Source organism: Sorex fumeus, unplaced genomic scaffold (genome assembly GCF_029834395.1).
Source record: "Sorex fumeus unplaced genomic scaffold, SorFum_2.1 ptg000006l, whole genome shotgun sequence".
In the NCBI taxonomy this organism is placed as follows: Eukaryota; Metazoa; Chordata; class Mammalia; order Eulipotyphla; family Soricidae; genus Sorex; species Sorex fumeus.
In genome coordinates this window covers 33,373,969-33,396,330 of record NW_026606063.1, presented here as the reverse complement: position 1 = coordinate 33,396,330, position 22,362 = coordinate 33,373,969, and the positions used below count along the sequence as shown (strand labels likewise).

The 22,362-nt window shown below is 37.8% G+C and overlaps 1 protein-coding gene across 1 annotated transcript in view; it reads left to right on the top strand.

Moving 5' to 3' along the window:
* The window catches only part of DCDC2C (doublecortin domain containing 2C), a 172,881-nt gene that overhangs the window by 87,706 nt on the left and 62,813 nt on the right, over positions 1-22,362 (top strand). Inside the window, exons 11-16 of the mRNA XM_056126405.1 lie at positions 1,389-1,451; positions 9,351-9,416; positions 10,862-10,924; positions 12,814-12,876; positions 16,481-16,546; positions 19,388-19,453. Coding sequence (XP_055982380.1) covers positions 1,389-1,451; positions 9,351-9,416; positions 10,862-10,924; positions 12,814-12,876; positions 16,481-16,546; positions 19,388-19,453 — 387 coding nt within the window. The remainder of the gene's footprint in view (positions 1-1,388; positions 1,452-9,350; positions 9,417-10,861; positions 10,925-12,813; positions 12,877-16,480; positions 16,547-19,387; positions 19,454-22,362) is intronic.

The window sequence follows — 22,362 nt, the reverse complement described above, 5'->3', positions numbered from 1 at the left end:
TTCTGATCACTTTCTCTTTTAGTTTATTATTTGCAAATAAAAATCTAACTGTGCATATTGATATAGTAGCTTGTTACTTTTCTGTATTGGTTTATTGTTTTTAATATTTTTAGTGAAATATTTAGTGTCTTCTATTATTAAATCATCTGCCAATATTTATAGTTTGACTTCTTTCCCAAGATGGATCCATTTGGTTACTTTTCTCACCTGACTGCTATGGTGAGAACTTCCAAGACTATATTGAATGATAGTGGAGAAAGTGGGCAACCTTGCCTTGTAAAGATCTCAGAAGGCAGACAGTTTTTGACAATTAAGTGTGACAGCTGTGAGCATGTTGTAGATGGCCATTAATATCTTGAGAAAGATTCTTTCTAACCCTATTTTGTTAATTTTTTTAAAATCATAGATTAATGTTGACTTTTGTCAAAGGCATTATCTACAGTGTTTAATATGATTATATCACTTTTCTCTTATTTTGGTGATGTGATATATTACATTAATTGATCTCCATGTTTAAACCATTCTTGCATCCCTGGAATGAATCCTACTTTTTTGTATAATCCTTTTGATAATATGTTGTTGGATTCCATTTGCAAGATTCTGTTGAGGACTTTTGTGTTAATGTTCATCAGGGATATTGGTCTTTAATCTTTTTTTGGTAAAATCTCAGTTTTCTTTTGGTATTAGGATAATATTGGCTTCATAGAAACTAGTTGAAAGGTATTCTGTTTCTTTGCTATTTTGGAAAAACTTGACAAGTATAGATAGTACATCTTTTTTTGAAAGATTGATAAAACTCACCAATGAACCCATTTGGACAAGGATTTTGTTCATAAGAAGATCTTGGGACTTTTATTTTCCATAGAATTACATGATTTTTCCTAGGATTAGAGAGTTTCCATAATATAAATTGTAGCACTAAACCTATGTAAATTACTCAAAAAAAACCTGCAAAATAATTGAGAAGGAGATTGAGCACTTACCCTGTGTGGGTCATGCTGTTCGTGTAACTTCTGAACAATGAAAGAGGGTGTTGTTGGTTGAGGTTCTCAAGGGTGTTACCAGAATAATTACCTGATGATTAGAGGCATCTTGTGATCAATTCACTTCCTTTTAGGGAGAGGGGCTTTGTAGTATTTGTCCTTAGTGATTTCTACAACAGTTTTATTATATATGTTAGCATTTTGTTGGAGGCAAGGACAAAAATCATGGCTGGTGCAATCAGAGCAGATTGAATTAGAGTTCAACAGTAACTTTAGTGAAAACAGATATTGATTTTTCAGCTCTGTTTGAAGAGGTAATTTGGAAGTCACACTATTTCTCACTTCACTTTTTACAAGGATGTTAACTGGAATTAAAACTAAAATATAGTGTATTTTTTTTCTTAGATCCCATCTGCAATGATGATAGAAGATACAGGGATAAATGACAAAACCAATTCTGAAAACAAGGTGAGTTCACTGTCACTGACCTCCCGTTGTTCATCAATTTGCTTGAGCGGGCCCAGTAACATTGTGAGACTTGTTATTGTGTTTGGCATATTGAATACGTCACGGGTGCTTGCCAGGCTTTGCCGTGCAGGCAAGATACTCTCGGGAGCTTGCCGGCTCTCCGAGAGGGGTGGAGGAAGCGAACTTGGGTTGGCCATGTTGGCCATGTGCAAGGCAAACACCCTACCCACTATGCTATCTCTCCAGCCCAAGGTGAGTTTATTTTTTCTTTTTTTGCTGCTTGGGTGACACCCAGAGATGCACAAGGGTTATTCCTTGCTCTGCATTCAGGAATTATTCTTGGTGGTGCTTGGGGGAACATATGGGATGCTGGGAATCTAATCTGGGTTGGCCGCATGCAAGGCAAATGCCCTGCCTGCTGTGCTATTGCTCCAGCCCCCAGTTAATTCTATATATATTTTATATTTACTGATTAGGATCCCATGTACCTATTTATATTGTTAACAGGTTGAGTGAGCTGAAGAATTATTGTCAGTTTTAGGGTACAAACACACTGACATAGAATTAGAAGCACAGCATATGGTATGGTACGTTCATGAAATCCAACAATTCAACAAAAACAAGGTTTCTTCTTATTTTGGACTTATTTTTCTTGATCAAATTCTGTTTCACCATAGCCTAGTCTCTATACAGCTCTCCTTGGGTTCTTCAAGTGTTCAGGCAGAAGTGCAAAGTATGATTTTTTAAATTTAATTTAATTTTTATGAGGTCGTTCACAATAATTCATTACATTTAATATTTGAACACCAATCCCACCACCATTGCACCTTCTTGGCATCATATTTCAAATGTTTTCACTCCAAATTCCAAACCGTATTGTCCAAAGCAGAAACAAAATAATTAATTTTGTATTGCTTGTTATGAATAATCCACTAAAAATGATCCAATAAAGTTTCCCTAGAAGAAAGTGTGTTAAGATTGTTGTATTTCATTCTGAAGCAATTAAGCCCTTGTATAGGAGATTACTAACATGTTTGTTAAATCCAATCAAATGTTGCGTGTTACTCTTGGTACATCAGTGGTGTAGAGTATGAGAGGTTGCCATGTTTCAGGAATTCTAAAATTTAGAATATTATTGTACAGCAGATTCACTTATGGCTGAAGCCTATGTTGCTTCTTCTGGGAGCTTCCTTCCTTCCTTCCTTCCTTCCTTCCTTCCTTCCTTCCTTCCTTCCTTTCTTCTTTCTTTCTTTAAAATTTTTATTAGTGAAACACCATGAGGTACAGTTGTAGACTTACAGATTTTTGTGCTTGGGTTTCAGTTATACAATGTTAGAGTACCCATCCCTCCACCAGTGCCCATTCTCCACCACCAATGATACCAGTATCCCTCCCACCCCACTATCCCCCCTATCACACCCCACCTCTGTGGCTGGGGTGGGGTACCCTTTTGTTCTCTCTCTCCTTTTGGGTGTTGTGGTTTGCAAAAGAGGCATTGAGTGGCAATCATGTTGGGGTCTATAGTCTACTTTCAGCATGCAACTCCCATCCTGGGAGGATCCTTCCAACACCCTTTACTTGGTGCAAAGGAGGTTTATTTCTGAGTCTCTGGATTATGGCTGTTGATGACATTGTATGGTGCAAGGAGCAGTTTATGGGTGTGACTGCCAAGCTACTGATAAACTTGGCAGATGGGGAAGGAAGCCCATTCCCTCTCTGAGCGAGCTTGGAGATAACAGTCACAGGTTCCACATACCTGTGTTTTTCATTCATGGATGAGGCTCGTCTAAGTGTGTGGCAAGTGACCGTGAGCATGGCGGCAATTCGCAAAGTATGATCTTTTTGATGACTAGAGACATCTTAGTGATGAATACATTAATTTTTTGCAAAAGGGATTTATAAGGTCTTAAAATGATTTTGCCCAAAACTTTAATAAACAGATTGTCATCTTGTTGGTGGAAGACAGTGGAAGTCACTAAAAGTTGTGGTGACTGGTGAAGTTGGTGGAAGTCACTAAAAATACATAATAGATACTATCCTAAGTTATAGTAATTTCAGTGTACAAAGATGTTGACTTTCAGATCTGTTTATAGAAGTGTTCAAAAAATTCTGCTATTTCACTCTAAATTTTTTTAAAATTTTATTTTTAATTGTAGCTGAAGTAGTCTGGTTACAGTGCCATCAATATTTAGTAAATATTTGGTATACTATTTTGATTGGGCTGGAGTGATAGCACAGCAGATAGGGTGTTTGCCTTGCATGCGGCCAACCTGGGTTCAATTCCTCCGTCCCTTTCAGAGAGCCCGGCAAGCTACTGAGAGTATCCTGCCTGCACAGCAGAGCCTGGAAAGCTCCCCGTGGCATATTCAATACAGTAACAATTCTCACAATGGAGATGTTACTGGTGCCCGCTTGATCAAATCGACAAACAATGGGAGGGCAGTGCTACAGCACTACTATTTTGATTATTAAAATAGTAAATATTGTACATTAAATACAATATTTACACCAAAATAGTAAGTATTGTACACCAAACCAAAGATGCTCCACCACTGTTCTTATTTCAATTCTGGCCTTTCTCTTCCTTCCCTATACTCCCCCTTAAATCCTCATCATACACCTGTTTGATAACTTCATCTCTATTACCAAAATTAACAAATCTTTGGATACTGTCAATTCCCTTGCTTTGTTTTTTTTGTTTTACATATATGAGTGAAATCTTCATTTGTCCTTCTCCTTCTTATTTATTTTGCTTAACACAACACCTTCTAATCCTATCCATATTAATCTTTTCATATAGCTGAGTTGTATTCCATTGTATTTATGTATACCATACTTAATTTTATCCACTCAATTGACATTGAACATATAGGCTATTTTCATATATTGTAAATTATGCTGCAGTGACATCATTTGGTTCAACTTCTCTGTGAAACAGTTTGAAGACTACTGAAAAATAAAATAGAAATTCCACACTACTCAGTGATTACACTCTGGTATCTATGCCATGAACACAAAGAAATTAATGCAGAAATATATATACACACTTACGGACTTTGCATTTTACTTCTTAAAAGGAGGTTGACTACAAATCACTTAATCACTTAACTTTTCATTAATCGTCGATTTGCTCGAGCGGGCACCAGTAACGTCTCCATTTGTCCCTGTCGCATGCTAGTGTGGCCCAATGGCGTCTGTTCGCTCTAGGGACATGAAGAGCCTCAAACCAATCGTTCATGATCTTGATGAAGAAGTCTGACCATCTGGTAGGTGGGTGGCCACGCGGTCTTTTGACATCCCGTGGAATCCAGTCAGTAACAGCTCTAGTCCAGCGGTCGTCTTTAAATCTCATTATGTGACCAGCCCATCTGATTTTTGACACCTTGGCAAACGAGACAGCGTCCCTTATTCTTGATCGTCGACAGATGTTGGAACTCCAGATTCTTTCTCTCATTTGAGTGAAACGTGATATTCCAAGCATAGCTCTTTCAGTTCTTCTTTGGGAGACCCGAATAGCGTTCTCATCCTGTTTGCGTAGGGCCCAGGTCTCTGAGGCATATGTTAATGCAGGAAGAACAGTGGAATCAAAGAGATGTGCCCAGAGCCGGAGGTTCTTCATCCTCTTAGCTATTTCTTCGACGCTCTGGAAGGCGTTCCAAGCTGCTCTCTTCCTCCTGTGCAGCTCGGGTGCCAGGTCATTTGTCATGTTGACTTCTCGACCTAGGTACACATAGCTGTTGCATTTGGAGATGGTCGTTCTGTTGAGAGCGAATGGGGCATCGGGAACGAGGCTGTTTCTCATAAACATTGTCTTTGTAAGATTCAGCTGTAGTCCTACCTTTCCACACTCACAGTCAAAGTCGGCCAGCATTTGTGCCGCTTGGCTGATGTTTGGTGTTATTGAGACAATGTCATCAGCAAAGTGGAAGTGGTATAGTTGCCGACCATCTATCTTCACTCCCATTCCTTCCCATTCCAGTCGTTGCATGATGTTCTCGAGGGTGGCACTGAAGAGTTTTGGTGAAATGGTATCACCCTGCCGAACCCCCTTTCAAATTTATTTGAAATTTTTATTTAAATTTACAAATAAATTTAAAATATGGAGAGCTTTCTTCTTAGACTGTTCCAGAGATTGTTATATAAGAATTAGGGATAAGTAAACACTCAGTTACTACAGAATACATGGTGAGTTAATTCAACCTTTATTGTGTATTGATGACCTTACTAACCACCTAGTCATTATTGTGGGACTTAATGTTTGATGAGGAGCATATGCAAGAGTTCAAATCATTTTGAGGTAGGATTAACCCCAGTATAGAATTAGAAACATGAATTTTCTTTCCAACCAGTTTATATCTAGGATCAGAGATCTCAGGACCAAAATTTATGAGTAACTTTTAAAAAAAGATTTTCCTTGCATGTGGCCAACCCGGGTTTGATTCCCAGCATCCCATCTGGTCCCCTGAGCACTGCCAGGGGTGATTCCTGAGTGCAGAGCCAGGAGTAACCCCTGTGCATCACCAGGCATGACCCAAAAAAGCAAAAAATAAAAAATAAAAAAGATTTTCTTTGTTTGATTTTGCTTCCTTTTCTTACAAAATCATGAGATAATAGTTTTTTAACTGAATAATTGAGAGGTAGTTACAAAGTTGTTCAAGACTGATGTTCCAGCTATATGAGTAACTTTTCCCATTCCTTTCCTTTGCTATGGTGAATGGTGATTGCACACCTACTTGTCTGTTGTATTCTCACACTTGTTTGTGATGTTTATTCTTTGTTTAAATAGATCAATAAATACTTATGTAGGCTCTTTGAATATGTAAGTATGATCTGAAAGTTACTTTAATGTAAACAATTAGAAATAATAAGGAGTGTAGGATACTCTACAAAATAGATGGTGCTGATCACCTCAGCGAGACACTATTGCCCCCTTCCTGGGACATCATGTCCTCCAGAATTCCCTCTTTATCAGACTTCCCTAAAGTAAACACAGAAGCTCACATGAATTTGAATATTAATTTTTTTGGGTGGTAGTTGTTTTTATTCCACACCTGGCAGTGTTTCAGGCTGACAACTAGTTCTATATTCAGTGATAACTCCTGGTGGGATTTGGAGGACCATATGTGGTGCCTGGGCTGGAAATAGGGTAGGCAAATGCTCTACCCTAACGATGTACTGTTGTTTTGGCCCACAATATCAATGATTTATTCTTTTGTCTTTTTTTATATTCAATTTCTGTCTTCACAAGCTACCGAGAGTATCTCGTCCCCACGGCAAAGCCTGGCAAGCTACCCGTGATGTATTCGATATGCCAAACACAGTAACAACAAAGTCTCCAATGGAGATGTTACTGGGCCCGCTTGAGCAAATCGATGAACAATGGGAGGACAGCGACAGTGAAATCTTCCTTCTTATTTATATATTAAATATCCTGAAATCATACCAAATATAAGCAGAACAAATCCTCCTTGTCCTCATTATTCTTTGAGTGATTTGATGTCTCTCCTGGCCTGTAGAATCAGTCTTTTGAGGGATATGTGTCTCTGCGCTTCCCCATTTCCCTCATGGGTATTACCAGGGTCTGTCTATAATGACGCAAGAGTTCTTGATATTCTATCTTCATTTCAGCAGTTTCTTAGATACCATCACCATGGTATCTGAGCGGGTAGAGCGATAGCACAGTGGGTAGGGCGTTTGTCTTGCACGTGGCCAACCCAGGTTCGATTTCTGCATCCGTCTCAGAGAGCCTGGAAAGCTACCAAGTGTATCCTGCTTGCACAGAGTCTGGCAAGATCCCTGTGATGTATTCGATATGCCAAAAACAGTAACAACAAGTCTCACAATGGAGACTTTACTGGTGCCCACTCGAGCAAATTGATGACCAACAGGACAGTGCTGTAGTGCTACCATCACCATATGTTAATCATCTCTGACTTTTGCTATTCTGTTGACATTTGGCCACTCTCTCCTCTATCTCTCTCATTCATCTTGTTAGGTTTCTGATGAAATAAAGGTGTTCAGTAAGGACCAGGGCTATGCCTCTTTTCACTTTGGACTTTTAACTTGTCCAGATTTAGTTTACATACAACTCTCCTCTGAGCTTCAGATACATGTGCCATCTACTGAGCTGACATCATCTTAAACCATTTGACAAAAAACTCAGGAAAGGGCACAGTATCATCTTGGCCTCTTTCCAGTATCCCAAGATAATCTTGCTCCTGATATTTAGAATATCTGAGAAACCGAGAGGTAGGCTAATGGGAATTGGCTGTTTTGAAAACTAACCAAGTACTCAAGAATCATAAAAACCCATTGTTTTATGTACATTCAGAAGCACCTAGTAGGAGTTTTTGGTTCTTTGGTGTTCTTGACCCAATAATTTCTGTCATGTTCTGGGGTGTATTCTGCACCCACTGTTGAAGCTGTGAATCCTGCTTTCATTTGTGAAAGGTGAATAAGTGCCACTTTCCCATCAACTTGGTAAAAGTCAACATATCTTTTGTACCTAACTCTTCTCTGCATTTGAGGGACATGTGAAGTGGCAATCTTACAGCCTAGCATCCTGAATGACTGTGGTGACAGACCATAATGGTCATTTAGCACACCCACATAGTTTACTTGTTACTGCAGCCTCATTTGTCTATTGTGACAGTGATATAAAATTTATGCATCTTCTCTGGGAATTTATCATTCCCCTCCTCCCAAACAACACACACAGAATCAATCTTTTATCCTAGAGAAAAGTGCTAATATAGCACCGTTTAGAGAATTCATACTTTTGTCAGCAGGAAAATCAGAAAATAGCAACAGAATGAGGAGCACAGAAAATAGCAACAGGAGAATCAGGAGCACTGTGATAACAGTTAGTATTTTTTGGTGGGGGAGAGGTCCTCTCTTGAATAAGGAGAAAGAGAATGTTCCTTGGGTTCTTCAAGGGTACTGCCAGAACTGCAGGGGATAGTAACCCAACACTCTTTAGTGATCAATCCATTTTTCTTAAAAGTCTTTAGTGTTTTAAAAATGATTTTGTCAGAAATTTTAATAACATTTTGTTGGTGGAAGATAGGTTAAAATACATAGTAGATATAATACTGTTTTTTGTAATTCAGATGAAAATATGCTTATTTTCTGAGATCAATCTACAAGGTATCTTACAAAATTATGCTATTTCACATTAATTTCTGTTTATTTTAATTATTTTATTTTTAAATTTAAGTGTAATATTTACTTATAGTTGTGAGCATCAATGTTTCAATACTATTAATATTTTTAATTTTGGTATACGCAGTTACTGTACTTCACCAGTACCATTTTGCCAAAGACCCTCCAACATTTTATTTATGTCATTTCTAGTATTTGTCTTCTTTTCTACCCCCCAAAATCCATCCCCCCATTGCTAGTAGCTAATTAATTCTGTAGTCAAGTTCAGGGTTGGTTATTATTAGATAGTGCAAATTCTATTACTTGATTTTCTTTTGTATGCCACATATTAGTGAGAATATTTATCCTTTTTCCTCCTATTTCAGTTTATGTAATCCTATCAATTCTATCCATGGAAGAGCTAAATCTCATCTTTTGGTATAATGTTAAGGAGTATTCCATTGTTTATAAAACAGTTTTTTTAATTTGCTGTTGGACATTTGGACTGTTTCTGGGTCATTTCTGTTGAAAATTTTGCTACAATGAGTATTGTTTGTTTTGGTCTCTATGAAAAAATAGTAGCGAGACTACCAAAACTTAAAGATAGGACTTCCACATGACTCAGTATCTCCACTCCTTTGTATCTATCATATGAACACAAAGATGTTAACGCAAAATATATTCCTGTGTTTGTTGCATTTTGTTTCTTAAAAGGAGGTTGCCTATAAGTAAATCTGAAACAGTGTATTTTCTTCTTAGACCCCATCTGAAAGCATCATAAAGAAGTCAGAGATAAAGGGACAGTCTATTTCTGTAGACAACAAGGTGAGCATATTCTTTTATTTTGTACTGATGGCTTTTGGCAGTACCTATAAGTGGAGCTCCTGTTTGATGAAGAAAGTATGTAAGAGTTCAACTCATTTTGAGGATGAAAGCCATCATACAATTGTAAATATGAGTGTCCTTTTCAGTCAGGATACACCTATGATTAGGGGCCTTGAGACCAAAATTTACTTGATAATTTTCCCCCTTGCCTTTCTTTTTTTTTTTGTTTTGATGACTTGGGATAGTGCACTCACTTTAAAAAAGTATGTTTTATTGCAGCCCTCTTTACAATAGCCAGAAACTGGAAGAAACCTGAATGCCCAAGAACAGATGACTGGTTAAAGAAACTTTGGTACATCTACACAATGGAGTACTATGTAGCTCTTAGAAAAGATGAAGTCATGAAATTTACATACAAGTGGTACAATATGGAAAGTATCATGCTAAGCGAAATGAGTCAGAAAGAGAGGGATAGACATAGAAAGATTGCATTCATCTGGGGGATGTAAAGTAACAAAGTATGAGATTAATACCCAAGAATAGCTGAGATCAGCACCAGGAGGATTACTCCATAACTTAGAGGCCAGCCGGGTATCCTAGAGGAAAGGGCTATTCAGATAGAGAAGGGAGCACCAAATAAAGGATGTTTGGAGGATCCTCCCAGGAGGGGAGATGCATGTCGAAAGTAGACTATGGACTGAACATGTTTGCCACTCAATGCCTCTTTTGCAGACCACAACACCCAAAAGGAGAGAGAGAACACAGGGGATTGCCCTGCCACAGAGACGGGGGGATGGGGGGATGGGGGTGGGAGGGATATTATCCATGGTGGTGGAAAATGGGCACTGGTGGAGGGATGGGTATCTGATCATTGTATAATTGAAACCAAAGCACAAAAAATTGTAAATCTACAACTTTAAAAAAAATAAAATAAAATAAAGGGGGGGAAAAAAAAAGTATGTTTTATTAAAGAACTGTGATTAACAAAGTTACTGATAGTTGAGCTTTGGGCATATAACATTTCAACACCAATCCCACCACCAGTGTCAACTTCCTTTTATAAGTGTTCCCATATCCCCCCCTACCCCAACCCCAAACCCATCCCCATCTGTCAACTTGACAGGCATCTTGCAGTTACAGTGGTTGTGGCTTAGATCTCATGTTTTTGTTTTTGATGAGTCTGTCCTTCCTTCCTTCCTTCCTTCCTTCCTTCCTTCCTTCCTTCCTTCCTTCCTTCCTTCCTTCCTTCCTTCCTCCAGTCCCTCCTTCTTTTGACTTTGTTCTTAGGAATTAGGGGACTATATGGGGTTCTCAGGATCAAATTTGGGTCAGCCATCTGCATGGAAAGTGCTACCGTATAATCTTTTCAGCCTGAGTATTTTGTTTCTTAAAAGGAGTTTGATTGTGAGTAAATCTAAATCAAGGTCTACTTTTTTCCTCCTTAGAATCCATCTGAGAACATTAGAGAATATTCATGGATAAACGGCCAATCTTTTACTGAAGACAAGGTGAGTGAATACTCCTTTGATTTTATATTGCTAACCCAGGACCTTCTTTTTATTTAACTTCACTTTTATTCAGTCACCACCTATTCTTTAAACACCCCAGTGACTCTCCAGAATGAAAAGGAATGCAAGCACTCAAGCCATTTTAGGATCAACATGGCATAGAAATAGAAACATGAATATGACTTCCAGGGATGCTGTATATAAGATTAGGGTCATTTTTTTGCCTTTTGTGTCACACCCAGCGATGCTTAGGGGTTACTCCTAGCTCTGTGCTCAGGGATTACTCCTGGCGATGCTTGGGAGACCATATGGGATGCTGGGGATTGAACCCAGGTCTGCCACTTAATCACTTAATCACTTAACTTCCCGTTAGTCGTCGATTTGCTCGAGCGGGCACCAGTAACGTCTCCATTTGTCCCTGTCGCGTGCTAGTGTAGCCCAATGGTCTACCACATGCAAGGCAAATGCCCTACCAGCTGTACTGTCACTCCGGCCCCAAGATTTGGTGTTTTATGGTCAAAACTTACATGAGTAATACTTGTGCTTCTATTCCTTTGTTGTTGTGATGGCCAGGGGTTGAACACTGCTTTGTAAGTGCTCTCATATTTGTTTGTGACAATCATTGTTTATATAGACAAATCAGTGTTTACCTCTCATGTCTGTATGAGCTCTTTGAATATGAATAGTTCCTGAAAGTAGTAGGAATGTTTGTAAATTAGGCATAAGTAGTTATAAAAAAGGTAGCATGCTATGTGAAAATTTGTATCAGGGTATTTATATTTATATGTTATTTTGTCTAAGCCCTTATCTCATTTTATTAATGAACATAACTCCCCTTATACCAGATTTGACAGATAGCCTTTGCAGGTCTCATGAACTTGAATGTCAAGGGTACTAAGCGTTTATTCCCTCTTTGTATATTGAGTTCATCTCTCATTAAGTATCCTGAAATCATATATAATTAAAATAAAACTGGCATTCTTTGAACAACTTTATCTTTCACTGACCTATAAATTCAGTCTTTGGGGTGAGAACTCTTTCTTCACTTCCTCTGTCTCTTCCCTTTTTATAGATCTTTTGGTATCTCCCTATAATACCATGATAAGACACATGGGGTCTTGACATTATGTCCCTATTTTTTAACACATTTCTAAGTTCTTTTATTCATCTGTTTATTATCTTTGATTTATCTCATTATATTTACATGTTACCTGTTCTTTCCTAGAAATACTGTCTTCATTTGGCAAGATGACAACTATTTCCTGATTTTCCTTTTTTTAAATATATATTTCTTCTCATTATTTTTTAAAAAGAGTTTTTATAGTTGACCACCATTAAATGCAGGAGGTCAACAGTCTATTCTCACTTTTTTATTTTTTAATTTTTTTCTGTCTATATTTTTTAACATAGTATCTCAGCCTGTATGCTGTTCTTTTCTTAGCTTTTGACACATGTGTAAACATTCTAAGCTCACATTATCATTCAATATTTTAAGATACTATGCACAGAGAAGGGGAATTGAACCTTTGGTTTATTTCAGTGACTCTTAGAGCTCCTTAATCTGGATTTTCAGAATGCCTGAAAAGTTGAACTCTTGGCTAATGGGGATTGGCTGTATTGGATATCCAGATATCGAGGAACTACAAAATTCCATTATAGCACATCCAGGACATGAGGCAGGAACTTTTGGTTCTTGTTGCTCATGTTCCAATTTCTGCCATGTATTCCCACAGGGCTCTGTGATTCCACTCCTTAGCATCATCCCATGGACACAAATGCATTAACTGCATTAACTGTGGAAAGATATATGCTTACTTTTATTTATTGCCTTTTGCTTCTTCAATGGAGGACTATGAATCAATCTAAAACAGGGCCTACTTTCTTCTTAGACTCTATATGAGATAATTAGAGAATATAAAGAGACTAATGACCAATTTGATTGTGAAGACAAGGTAAGTGAATTCTACTTTGATTTTGTATTGATGGCTTTAGGTACCACTTATTCTTTTAATATCTAATTGATGCTCCAGAATGAAGAAAGGATGTAAGAGGCCAAGTTCTTTCAAGGTTTCATACTGACTTGAATGTGCTTTTTAAGCGTGGTATACCAAGATCAGGTGTTTTGTTGCCAAAATTTACATGAGTAATTATTTTCTTCCTTTGCTTTTGTTGTAATGACTGATGACTGTTGTGTTTCATTGTGATACTTTTCAGAATGATGCCTAATCAGTGCTTACCTATACTTTAGTCAATATGCTCTTTGAATATGTGACTAGTACTTAAAAGTTGAATGTTTGTGAGCAAGGATTAAAAGTAGCCAAGAGAGAACTGTTATTTGGTAGGAAGGAAAGGAAAAACTAGGACAAAGATGGAGGGGAAAGTGCCTGCTCTAGCGGCAGGCTGGGAATGAGTGTGTGGGGGAAATTGGGAACACCAGTGGGAAGGGAAGTGGAAACTGGTGAAGAAATTGGTGTTAGAACATTGTATGAAACATATTAATGAATAATTTTGTAACCCTGTATTTCACGGTGAAAAATTTTTTTTCACATAAAATGCTTTAAAATAAAACAGTAAAGTATCTAAGGATAGTACATACACGGGGCAGGTATTTTGCTCCATAGCTGGAAGGAAGCCTGCTTCATGAGCAAAGGGGAGAAGGCAGCTGGGAAAGAGATGGGATCACTTAAACAATGATGACTGGAGGAATTGATCGGGATGGGAGATGTGTGCAGAAAGTAGATAAAGGGCCAAACATGATAACCTCTCAAAGTAGAGAGAGTATGGGGACTATTGTCTGCCAGGGAAAGGGTGGGAAAGGGTGGCTATACTGGAGATATTGGTGGTGAGGAATGTGCACTGGTGCAAGGATGATAATTGTGTGATTGTAAGCCAAACATTAAAGCTTGTAACTATCTCACGGTGATGCAATAAAATTAAGAAAGAAAGAAAGAAAGAAAGAAAGAAAGAACTTCCATGCTAACCAAAAGACAAACAAATAAATGAACAAAAGTAAGGAATATTTACATTAGGGCTTTTACATGAATATTTCATAGAGATCCTTGTGTCCTTTTTAAAAAAATTTTTTATTAGTGAAACACCATGAGGTACAGTTTGTAGACTTACAAATTTTTGTGCTTGGGTTTCAGTTATACAATGATCGAGTACCCATCCCTCCACCAGTGCCCATTCCTCACCTCCAATGCTCCCAGCATCCCTCCCCCTCCCAAGTCCCCAATTCCCTCCCCCCACCCCCACCTCCACCCCCATGGCAGGACATTCCCTTTTGTTCTCTCCTTTTGCGTGGTGCTGTGGTTTGCAAAAGGGCATTGAGTGTCCTTTTTTGTTATAGACATCATGTTCTTTTTTGGGGGGTGGTGGTGGTGGTAGGTTACACCCGGCGTTGCATAGGGGTTACTCGTGGCTCATGCACTCAGGAATTACTGGTTGTGCTCAGGGGACCATATGGGATATTGGAAATTGAACCCGAGTTGGCTGTGTGCAAGGCAACGCCCTATCTGCTGTGCTATCGCTCCAGCCCCAACATCATGTTCTTTTATAGTTTTCCCTTTACCAGCCTATAGTGCATTGCCTTTGCAGTTCTTAATATCCTATGATGATCCTGAATATCAATTATTTGTTCCCTATTTGTATACTGAGCTTTGCTCTTATAGTTTTATGGCTGGACATTATCCTGAAGTCACACATAGTATATACAAAATGCGATTTAACTTGTTCTCATCATTCTTGGTGCAAGTTTATCTCTTCCATTACCTGTGCAACAAGTCTTTGAGGTGAGAAGTTTTTGCACCTTTCATGTTGCTTCTGGCATCTACCTGTAATGACACATGGATTCTTGATACCATGTCCCCATCCCAGCACTTTCTCAGTTCATATCACATTCTGTTGATTTTCTCTGCTCTGTCTCATTGAGTTAGCACTTTCACAGTCTCTTCCATTGGCACTATCTTCCTATCCTATCTATTATTCTTGTTCTCATTCTTTTTACCCTGTAATTCTTTACCTTTATGAATTGCTAGAGCGAAGCATGACCCAAGCCTAGATTTTTTTTCTCAGTTTTGATTTTTTTCTCTGTAAAAATTTTTGTCTCTCTAGCAGCTCTCTTCAGCTTCAGGCATATGTATATAATATGTGTGTATATATATATAAAGATTATGTTATCATTTTATGTTTTAAGTTACCATACTCAGGAAGTTGAAAATGAACCTTAGATCTCTTTTCCATATCGCAAGATAATGTTGGGATCAGAAGAGTCACTGAGGTCTGCGCTATTAAGAGTTTACTGTATTGACAGCATATATCTCAAGGCCACACAACGGCATCATAGCTTACTGACAGGCATCTAGCATGATATTTTTGGCCTGGGACACTTGACTCAAGTCTATCTTTTGCATGCTAGAGTTTATTTTACACCTCTTTGTACTCAATTAAGGCTGAGACCTACCCTTACTGAAGTCTCAGAAGAGTTGATAAAATAAATGACACTTTAAAGCTGACTTTGTAAAAGTCATTGTGTCATTTGCCATCACCTGTTCCCTGCATTTTTGATCATGGGACACAATTAGTGGTAATTTCACCAGCTGGTGTCCTAGGTGATTATGGTAGCAGCCCATACTTGTTTTTCTTATTATTGGTTTTCTTATTATTGTAGTCTCATCTTTCTATTCTGACAGTGACCCCAAATTTCTGTATCCCCCTTGGAAATCTTTTCCTCTTGGAATCACGATTTTCTTTAAGAGCAGTGTTTATAGAACAGCAATTAGAGAGCTCATCTCTGTGTCAACAAGTCATTAAAGATGTAAAACAATTCACAAGGAAAATGAACACACACTTTGTGTGGGATTATCAGCCAGGCTGTGGTGTATCTCCTGAACAAAGTGCAAGTATTCCCAAAAGTGCAGTCAGAATTACAGAGGATGAATACCTGATATTTAGAAGTACATGGAGTGACCAGTCCACTTCTTTTTACACAAAAAATAAGTGTATTTTTTTAAAAATTATTGATAAAGAAAATTTAGTAGATATATTGATGGGGTTTTTTTGGGAGGAAAAATGGTAAAAATACAATCTTGTGTTTACAGTAATTTTAATAGAAAAAGATGTTGACTTTTCCAGCTCGGTGTGCAGAGGTATCCTAAAAAGCAATGATGTTTTGCATACATTTTCATTCTTTGAGAAGTTTTTTTACTTTTAATTAATTTTTAACTGTACTTGAGGTAATATTGTATATGCATAGTAGAATATATCATGTTCTTTATCCATTCATCTGTCATTGGACATTTGAGCTATTTCCAGATTTTGCTATTATAAATTATACTACAATGAGCATTTTATGGTTCAGTTTCTATGTATGAAGACTATGCAAAACTTAAACATCATTAGGTCCCACATGACTTAAGATCCCACTTTTTTCATCTATTCCATGAACACAAAGATATTAGTGGGAAAATACATGTGCATATTTATATCCATTGTGTTTTATGACTTAAAAGTGATTGACCATGAGCAAATATGAAATATGGTGTATTTTCTTTTGAGATCCCATCTGAGATCATTGCAGAAGATACAGGTACTAATGACCAATCTTCTTCTGAAGATAACAAGGTGAGTGAATTCTATTTTAATTTTGTATTGATGGCCTGAGGCACTGCCTATTAGTTCAATACCTTGGGTGTAACTTATGTTTGATAAAAAAAGTGTGCAAGAACCAAGTCATTTCTAGGATGCAACCCAACATAGAGTTAGAAACTTGAATATGTTTTCAAGCCATGCTACACTTAAGACCAGGTTTTTTTTTTAAGACAGGTAAGAAATTTTTCCCTTCCATTCTTTGTTGTGATGGCCTGAGATCGCACCATTTCTTGTGTGTGTGTGTGTGTGTGTGTGTGTGTGTGTGTTTGTGTGTGAATCTGTGTGTGTGTTCTCACCCTTGTTTATGATGCTCATCCAGTCTTTGGTGGGAATTCCTTATCCTCATTCCTTATCCTTCTAGTTACTTATCCTTCTAGTCCCTGGCATCTTCCTAAATGACATGACAATGCTTGACATAATCTCAGTAACCTTAACACATTTTTCAGCTTTTCTTTTGCATTGTGTGTGATTACCTCTGACTTTTCATATTCAGTGATGCTTTGGCAATTCTCCTTTCCTAGAAATACTCTTGTACTTTGGGAAGACCCAAGTATCTCTTTATTCTCCTCTATCTCTTTCATTCTTTTTAGGCTTCTGATCTTCATGAAGTACTGGAGTTCAGAAAGAACCAGGGCTAGGATATCTTTTAGTCTCATTTGGGACAATGTTTTTCTGGATCAAATTTTATCTCACCATAGTTCAGTATCCATAAAGCTCCAGACATATGTGCATAGCTACTGTGCTTGTATCATCATTCAAAGTTTTAAGAAAAGTGAGAATAAAACTTTGATCTCTTTTCAATGTCCCCAGACTTTATGCACAGTGGCACACCTCAAAGCAGTAATATATGAAAGAGCCTGGGAGATATTCCTGAGACTACCTTTTTTCAGTGATTCCATATCCACATTACCCTAAGCTTTGTTCATTTTACTCTCATAATGAATCTAGAATTGATCGACACCTTTTGAGATACATGACCGTAACTTTCATACTGACGACTATTGTCTCCTTGTTCAATTACTACCATTATATAATTTTTCTCTGTGTACTGATACAACCCCAGTCTCTAATCTTAATACTTTTTCTACCAGAAATGTCACCTATGGTCCCCTTTTCCCGGGAGCTTCTTTTCTTCCCTTTTTACATAGTGATGCAATTTTTCCATCTGATTATAAATTGCACTGGAGAGAATCTTAATGTGTATCATACATACATCAAATCATTTACTATTCTCTTTTTGCCCACGAATCTCTCATATTATAAGTGGTTTTATGATTAACAATGACTAATGAATATTTTCTGCTGGATTATATGTTCCATAATGGCCATTTTTGTTCATAATCATTATTTCTGAGCATTATGGAAAGTTTGACCAGGTTTTTCTATGTATTTTTTTGAGTATATAAATGAAGAATAGATTGGCATGACAATGATTCTTTGAAAGAATAAGATTTTAAAAATTTATTTTCAGATTAAATAGTCTTCAATCAGAGTGAAAACATTTCACTTTTATTAATTGTGACTTTTTAAAAATTAGTCACCATGAAATTACATAGTTATTCATGATTGGGTTTCAGGCATACATTGTTTCAACCCCACCCCAATCCCTTCACCAGTGCCCACTTCCCTCTGTGAATTTTCCCCCTACCCCCAGTTTCCTCTCATCCACCAGCTTTCCTCTACAAGGGGCACTTTTTAAAATATATGTTTTTGCACTGTAGTTTACTGTAGTGTTGCTGATAGGGTTTCAAAAAATGCTTTATCATCTTTCAATACTACCTCCTCCTACCATTTGATCTTCCCTCCAGTATCGCCATTGCCCCCTCCCTGTCCTATCTCCCACCCCCCTCAGATAATATGTTGTCTACTGAATACCAGTTCCTCATGTTCATCATTTCCATTGTGATTTTGACAACTTTCAACATGTAGTATAGAAAGAAAACACTCATATAATCTTGGCCTGGATTTTCATACTTGGAATGGGGTAATGAAAATAGTCTGTTTTGAAAGCTAAAACACACACTGATAGAGTGTGTTCTGCATCCAGTTGAACACGTGGGTCTATGAAATTTACCTTTACTGATGCTAGGTGAGTAGAGGTACATTTTTCAGCTATCTCTGTAAAAGCCAACATGTCACTTACCACTGCTTTTTCTCTGCTTTTGAGATCACGGGAACATGGGACGTAAGAATCTCCCTAGCCCGGGTTCTGGGGTGAGTGTAGTGGCAGCCAAAATGGTTTATTTGCTGCAGACTCATCTGCCCAATTCTGACAGATAGCAATATAGACGTAAGTAGTCCCTCTGGGAATCTTTTCTCCCTGCTTCCACCTTAGAATTTTATGATGTTCCTATGACCAGAAAGTTGATGAAACACCGATTAGAAGGGTCATCCCTTTGTCAACCAGTCATACAAACTGGGAACTAATACATGAGAAGAGTGAGCACATACGTGAGGAAACTAGCCAGGATGCAGTGCTGATGGGTACTCCTAGGATGCAGCCAGAGTTGCAATGACTGATTATCCGATGACTAGGGATATCTGGAGTGACCAATCCAGTTTTTATACAAGGGAGCTTTTTATTGTTTTCCAATCAATCTTTCTCCGATTAATAAACAATTGACATTTTATTGATGGAGGAAGGGGTAAAAACTCAGGCCTGTGTTGACAGTTCCCTAATTGGAGCAAGGAAGGTGACTCTCTTAGTTCTGTCTTTATAAAGTGATCTAGAAAGTCACTTTTTCATTTGCTGTTTGCTTCTTAAAAAGAGGTTGACTAAAGTTAAATCTAAATCATGGTCTATTTTCCTCTTAGACAACATCAGAGATTATAACAGAAGATGAAGGGATAAGCAGTCAGTCTGGTTTTGAAGACAGCAAGGTGAGTTGTAAAAGCATTTTAATTTTTATTGAGTTGCTGGTGTCTCAGGCACCCCTTTATTTATTTTTTTAACACCTTGTGTGGAGTTATACTTCATGAACGGAAGTCAGTTCTTAGATATAAATCAGCAGAGAATAAGTACTACAATATTTGTTGTATAGTCACGGTGTACCTAAAATCAGATTTGGGCTAGAATAAACATTAGTTCTGCTTTTTTACTTCCCTTCTGATTCTTGTTGCTGCTGCTGTATGGGTCACACTCACACACACACACGCATACACACACACTCACTCACACAAACAGACACAGACTTATTTTGCCGTGCTTTCATATTTGGTTATAGAATTTACACATTTTAATTGTGTGTTATGATGGTGCTTGCAGTGCTTAGGCACTTCGCTCTTTGTGTAGCAGTGGTGTGTTCGAGACTGTACATTATTGTGGCACTGGGTAATTACAAAAGACAGTGCTTCTGGAATTGTACTCAGCATGTGGAGCAGGGCTGTGATCAAACTCAAGGCCTCTGACTGTAAGGGAAGCATTCTACTACTGAGTCAGTCATACTGGGGGCCTACGTGAATAATTTTGTTTTATTTTATTTTGGTTTGGACTCCTGGCCCTGAACTCAGGAATCGCTCCTGGTTTTGTTCAGGGGAATCACATGAGATGCTGAAGTAGAATCAGTGATATGCATTCAGTTGCCTTTACCATTATATTCCTCAGACCCTATGCATGATTTTAATCACAAGCTTCTAAATTTGCCCCAATTACCATTTAATGTTATTGTCAGCCACAGACTGAAAAAGCTTTTTTTCTTCTGATAGTTTTTAGATTTATTTTTAGATGGGTTTGGGGGGAGAACTTTGGCATTTAAACTTCACCCCATTTTGACAAACACCATAGAGGTTTGTTTTGTTTTGGTTGGTGTGTTTTGTATTGGTTGGTGGCATTGAATAGCATCTTCTCAGCAGAGAATGTCTGTGTACGTTATGCTCTATAGATGGCAGCAAGAGCCAGCCCAGGAGAATCTGCTTGTGGTCTGTTTGCTCTTCTTCCATTTCACATGCATTACAGGTACACATCAGTGCAGGAAATATTTTTCTGTGCCATTCTATAATATTACAGGTGCAGTCTATAAAAATAGGCATATAGGGAAAATGAAAGTTATTTTACTTAAAGGTTTTTTTTTTAATGAGGGATGTTTGGCAATTAAAATTTTTGTGCCTTTAAGCTGTGTAATTTTATCATTTGATGAACATATCCACTGTGAAATAATCACAATCATTGATTAACATATCTATTCTCACTGATAGTTATCATTTCCTTTTCTCTCTATTTTTTATGGTGAGTGTGTGTAAGAAAAAAATGACTTAAATTTGTGTAGCTAAGCAATAATTTTTGGTGTTTGTTTTTAAAATTCTCTCTCTGGATTTTTCCTTCCTAAGGTGCATTTAAAAAATAATTTAAAAGGATAGCTGTAGACAGGAGGTTGTGTAAGAAATCTGGAATGTCAAGTCCCTGTATATTCTGATGTTGAGCTTTTCAGAACCCTAAGCAAACATGGAGGCTTTATAGCTGTGTTTAAAGCCCTTTCTCTGCTCTAAACTTGCCCTTCAGCTCTTGTCTCACATTGAAATGGGAGAATAAATCCTGAGGGGAATGTGAGGAAGTGCCTGGGAAACCGCTGATTTTTGTCCAGCTTGATTAAGGGAATATGGGCGATGCCTGGGTTTTTAAGGAAGCTTGTCTTGGTTTTAAACATTAAAGGAATTTGTGACTTATGATAGTCTGCATTGAGAATAATATTTTTCAAATCTTCCTTTTTTTTACTTCCTTTGATTTTCACATATTATTTGAAGAAGTTTGGGGTGATAGGTAGATCGGAATAGATTTTCAAATGAGGAGGAAAGATAATATTTAATTGCTTTGTTGACAATGTAAAACTGAATTTTTGAGAGTAGGGCTAATAGATAAGATATATGTCTTATATATTAATAAAGGTCTTAATAAGGCACTTAGGGCTGAAGTGATAGTACACTGTTTGCCTTCATGAAAGCGACCCTGATTTCAATCTCTGGCATCCTATATGGTCCCCATAGCACCTGGAGTAATTTCTGAGTGCAGAGACAGGAGTAAGTTCTGAGTACAGCCAGGTGTGACCCTCTAAACAAAACCCCAACAACATAAAGGGGTGAAAAGATCATCTGTTTTCATTAGGGGGTGCAGAAGAAAGTGATACCTTTATATTTGTTATTTAATAACTAAAAGTAAAGTAAGTAAAGGCCCTCCTGTTGATCATCGATTTGCTCGAGCGGGCCCAGTAACGTCTCCATTGGAGATACTACTGAGAGTATCTTGCCCGCATGGCAGAGCCTGGCAAGCCGCCCGTGATGTATTTGATATGCCAAACACAGTAACAACAAAGTCTCCAATGGAGACGTTACTGGGCCCGCTCGAGCAAATCGACGATCAACGGGAGGGCCTTTACCTTTTACCTTTACCTTAATAACTAAGTACCATCTTTTAATAAAAATGGGAGATACACATTTAACCTCACTGAATATAATGTTGCATTTTGCCTACATTATATACTACTATACTTATACCGGAGAGCCCGGCAAACTACCGAGAGTATCTCGCCCGTATGGCAAAGCCTGGCAAGGTCCCCATGGCGTATTTGATATGCCAAACACAGTAACAACAAGTCTCACAATGGAGACGTTATTGGGCCTGCTCGAACAAATTGATAAACAACGGGACGACAGTGCTACAGTGCTATATCCATACGAAAATACTTTGTACAGATTGATCATTGAAAGTTTTCATTGTAATGGTGGAGGGAAGATCATCACTCAGGTGGTGGGATTGGTGTTAGAAAATCAAAAGGCCATAACAATTATATTATTAA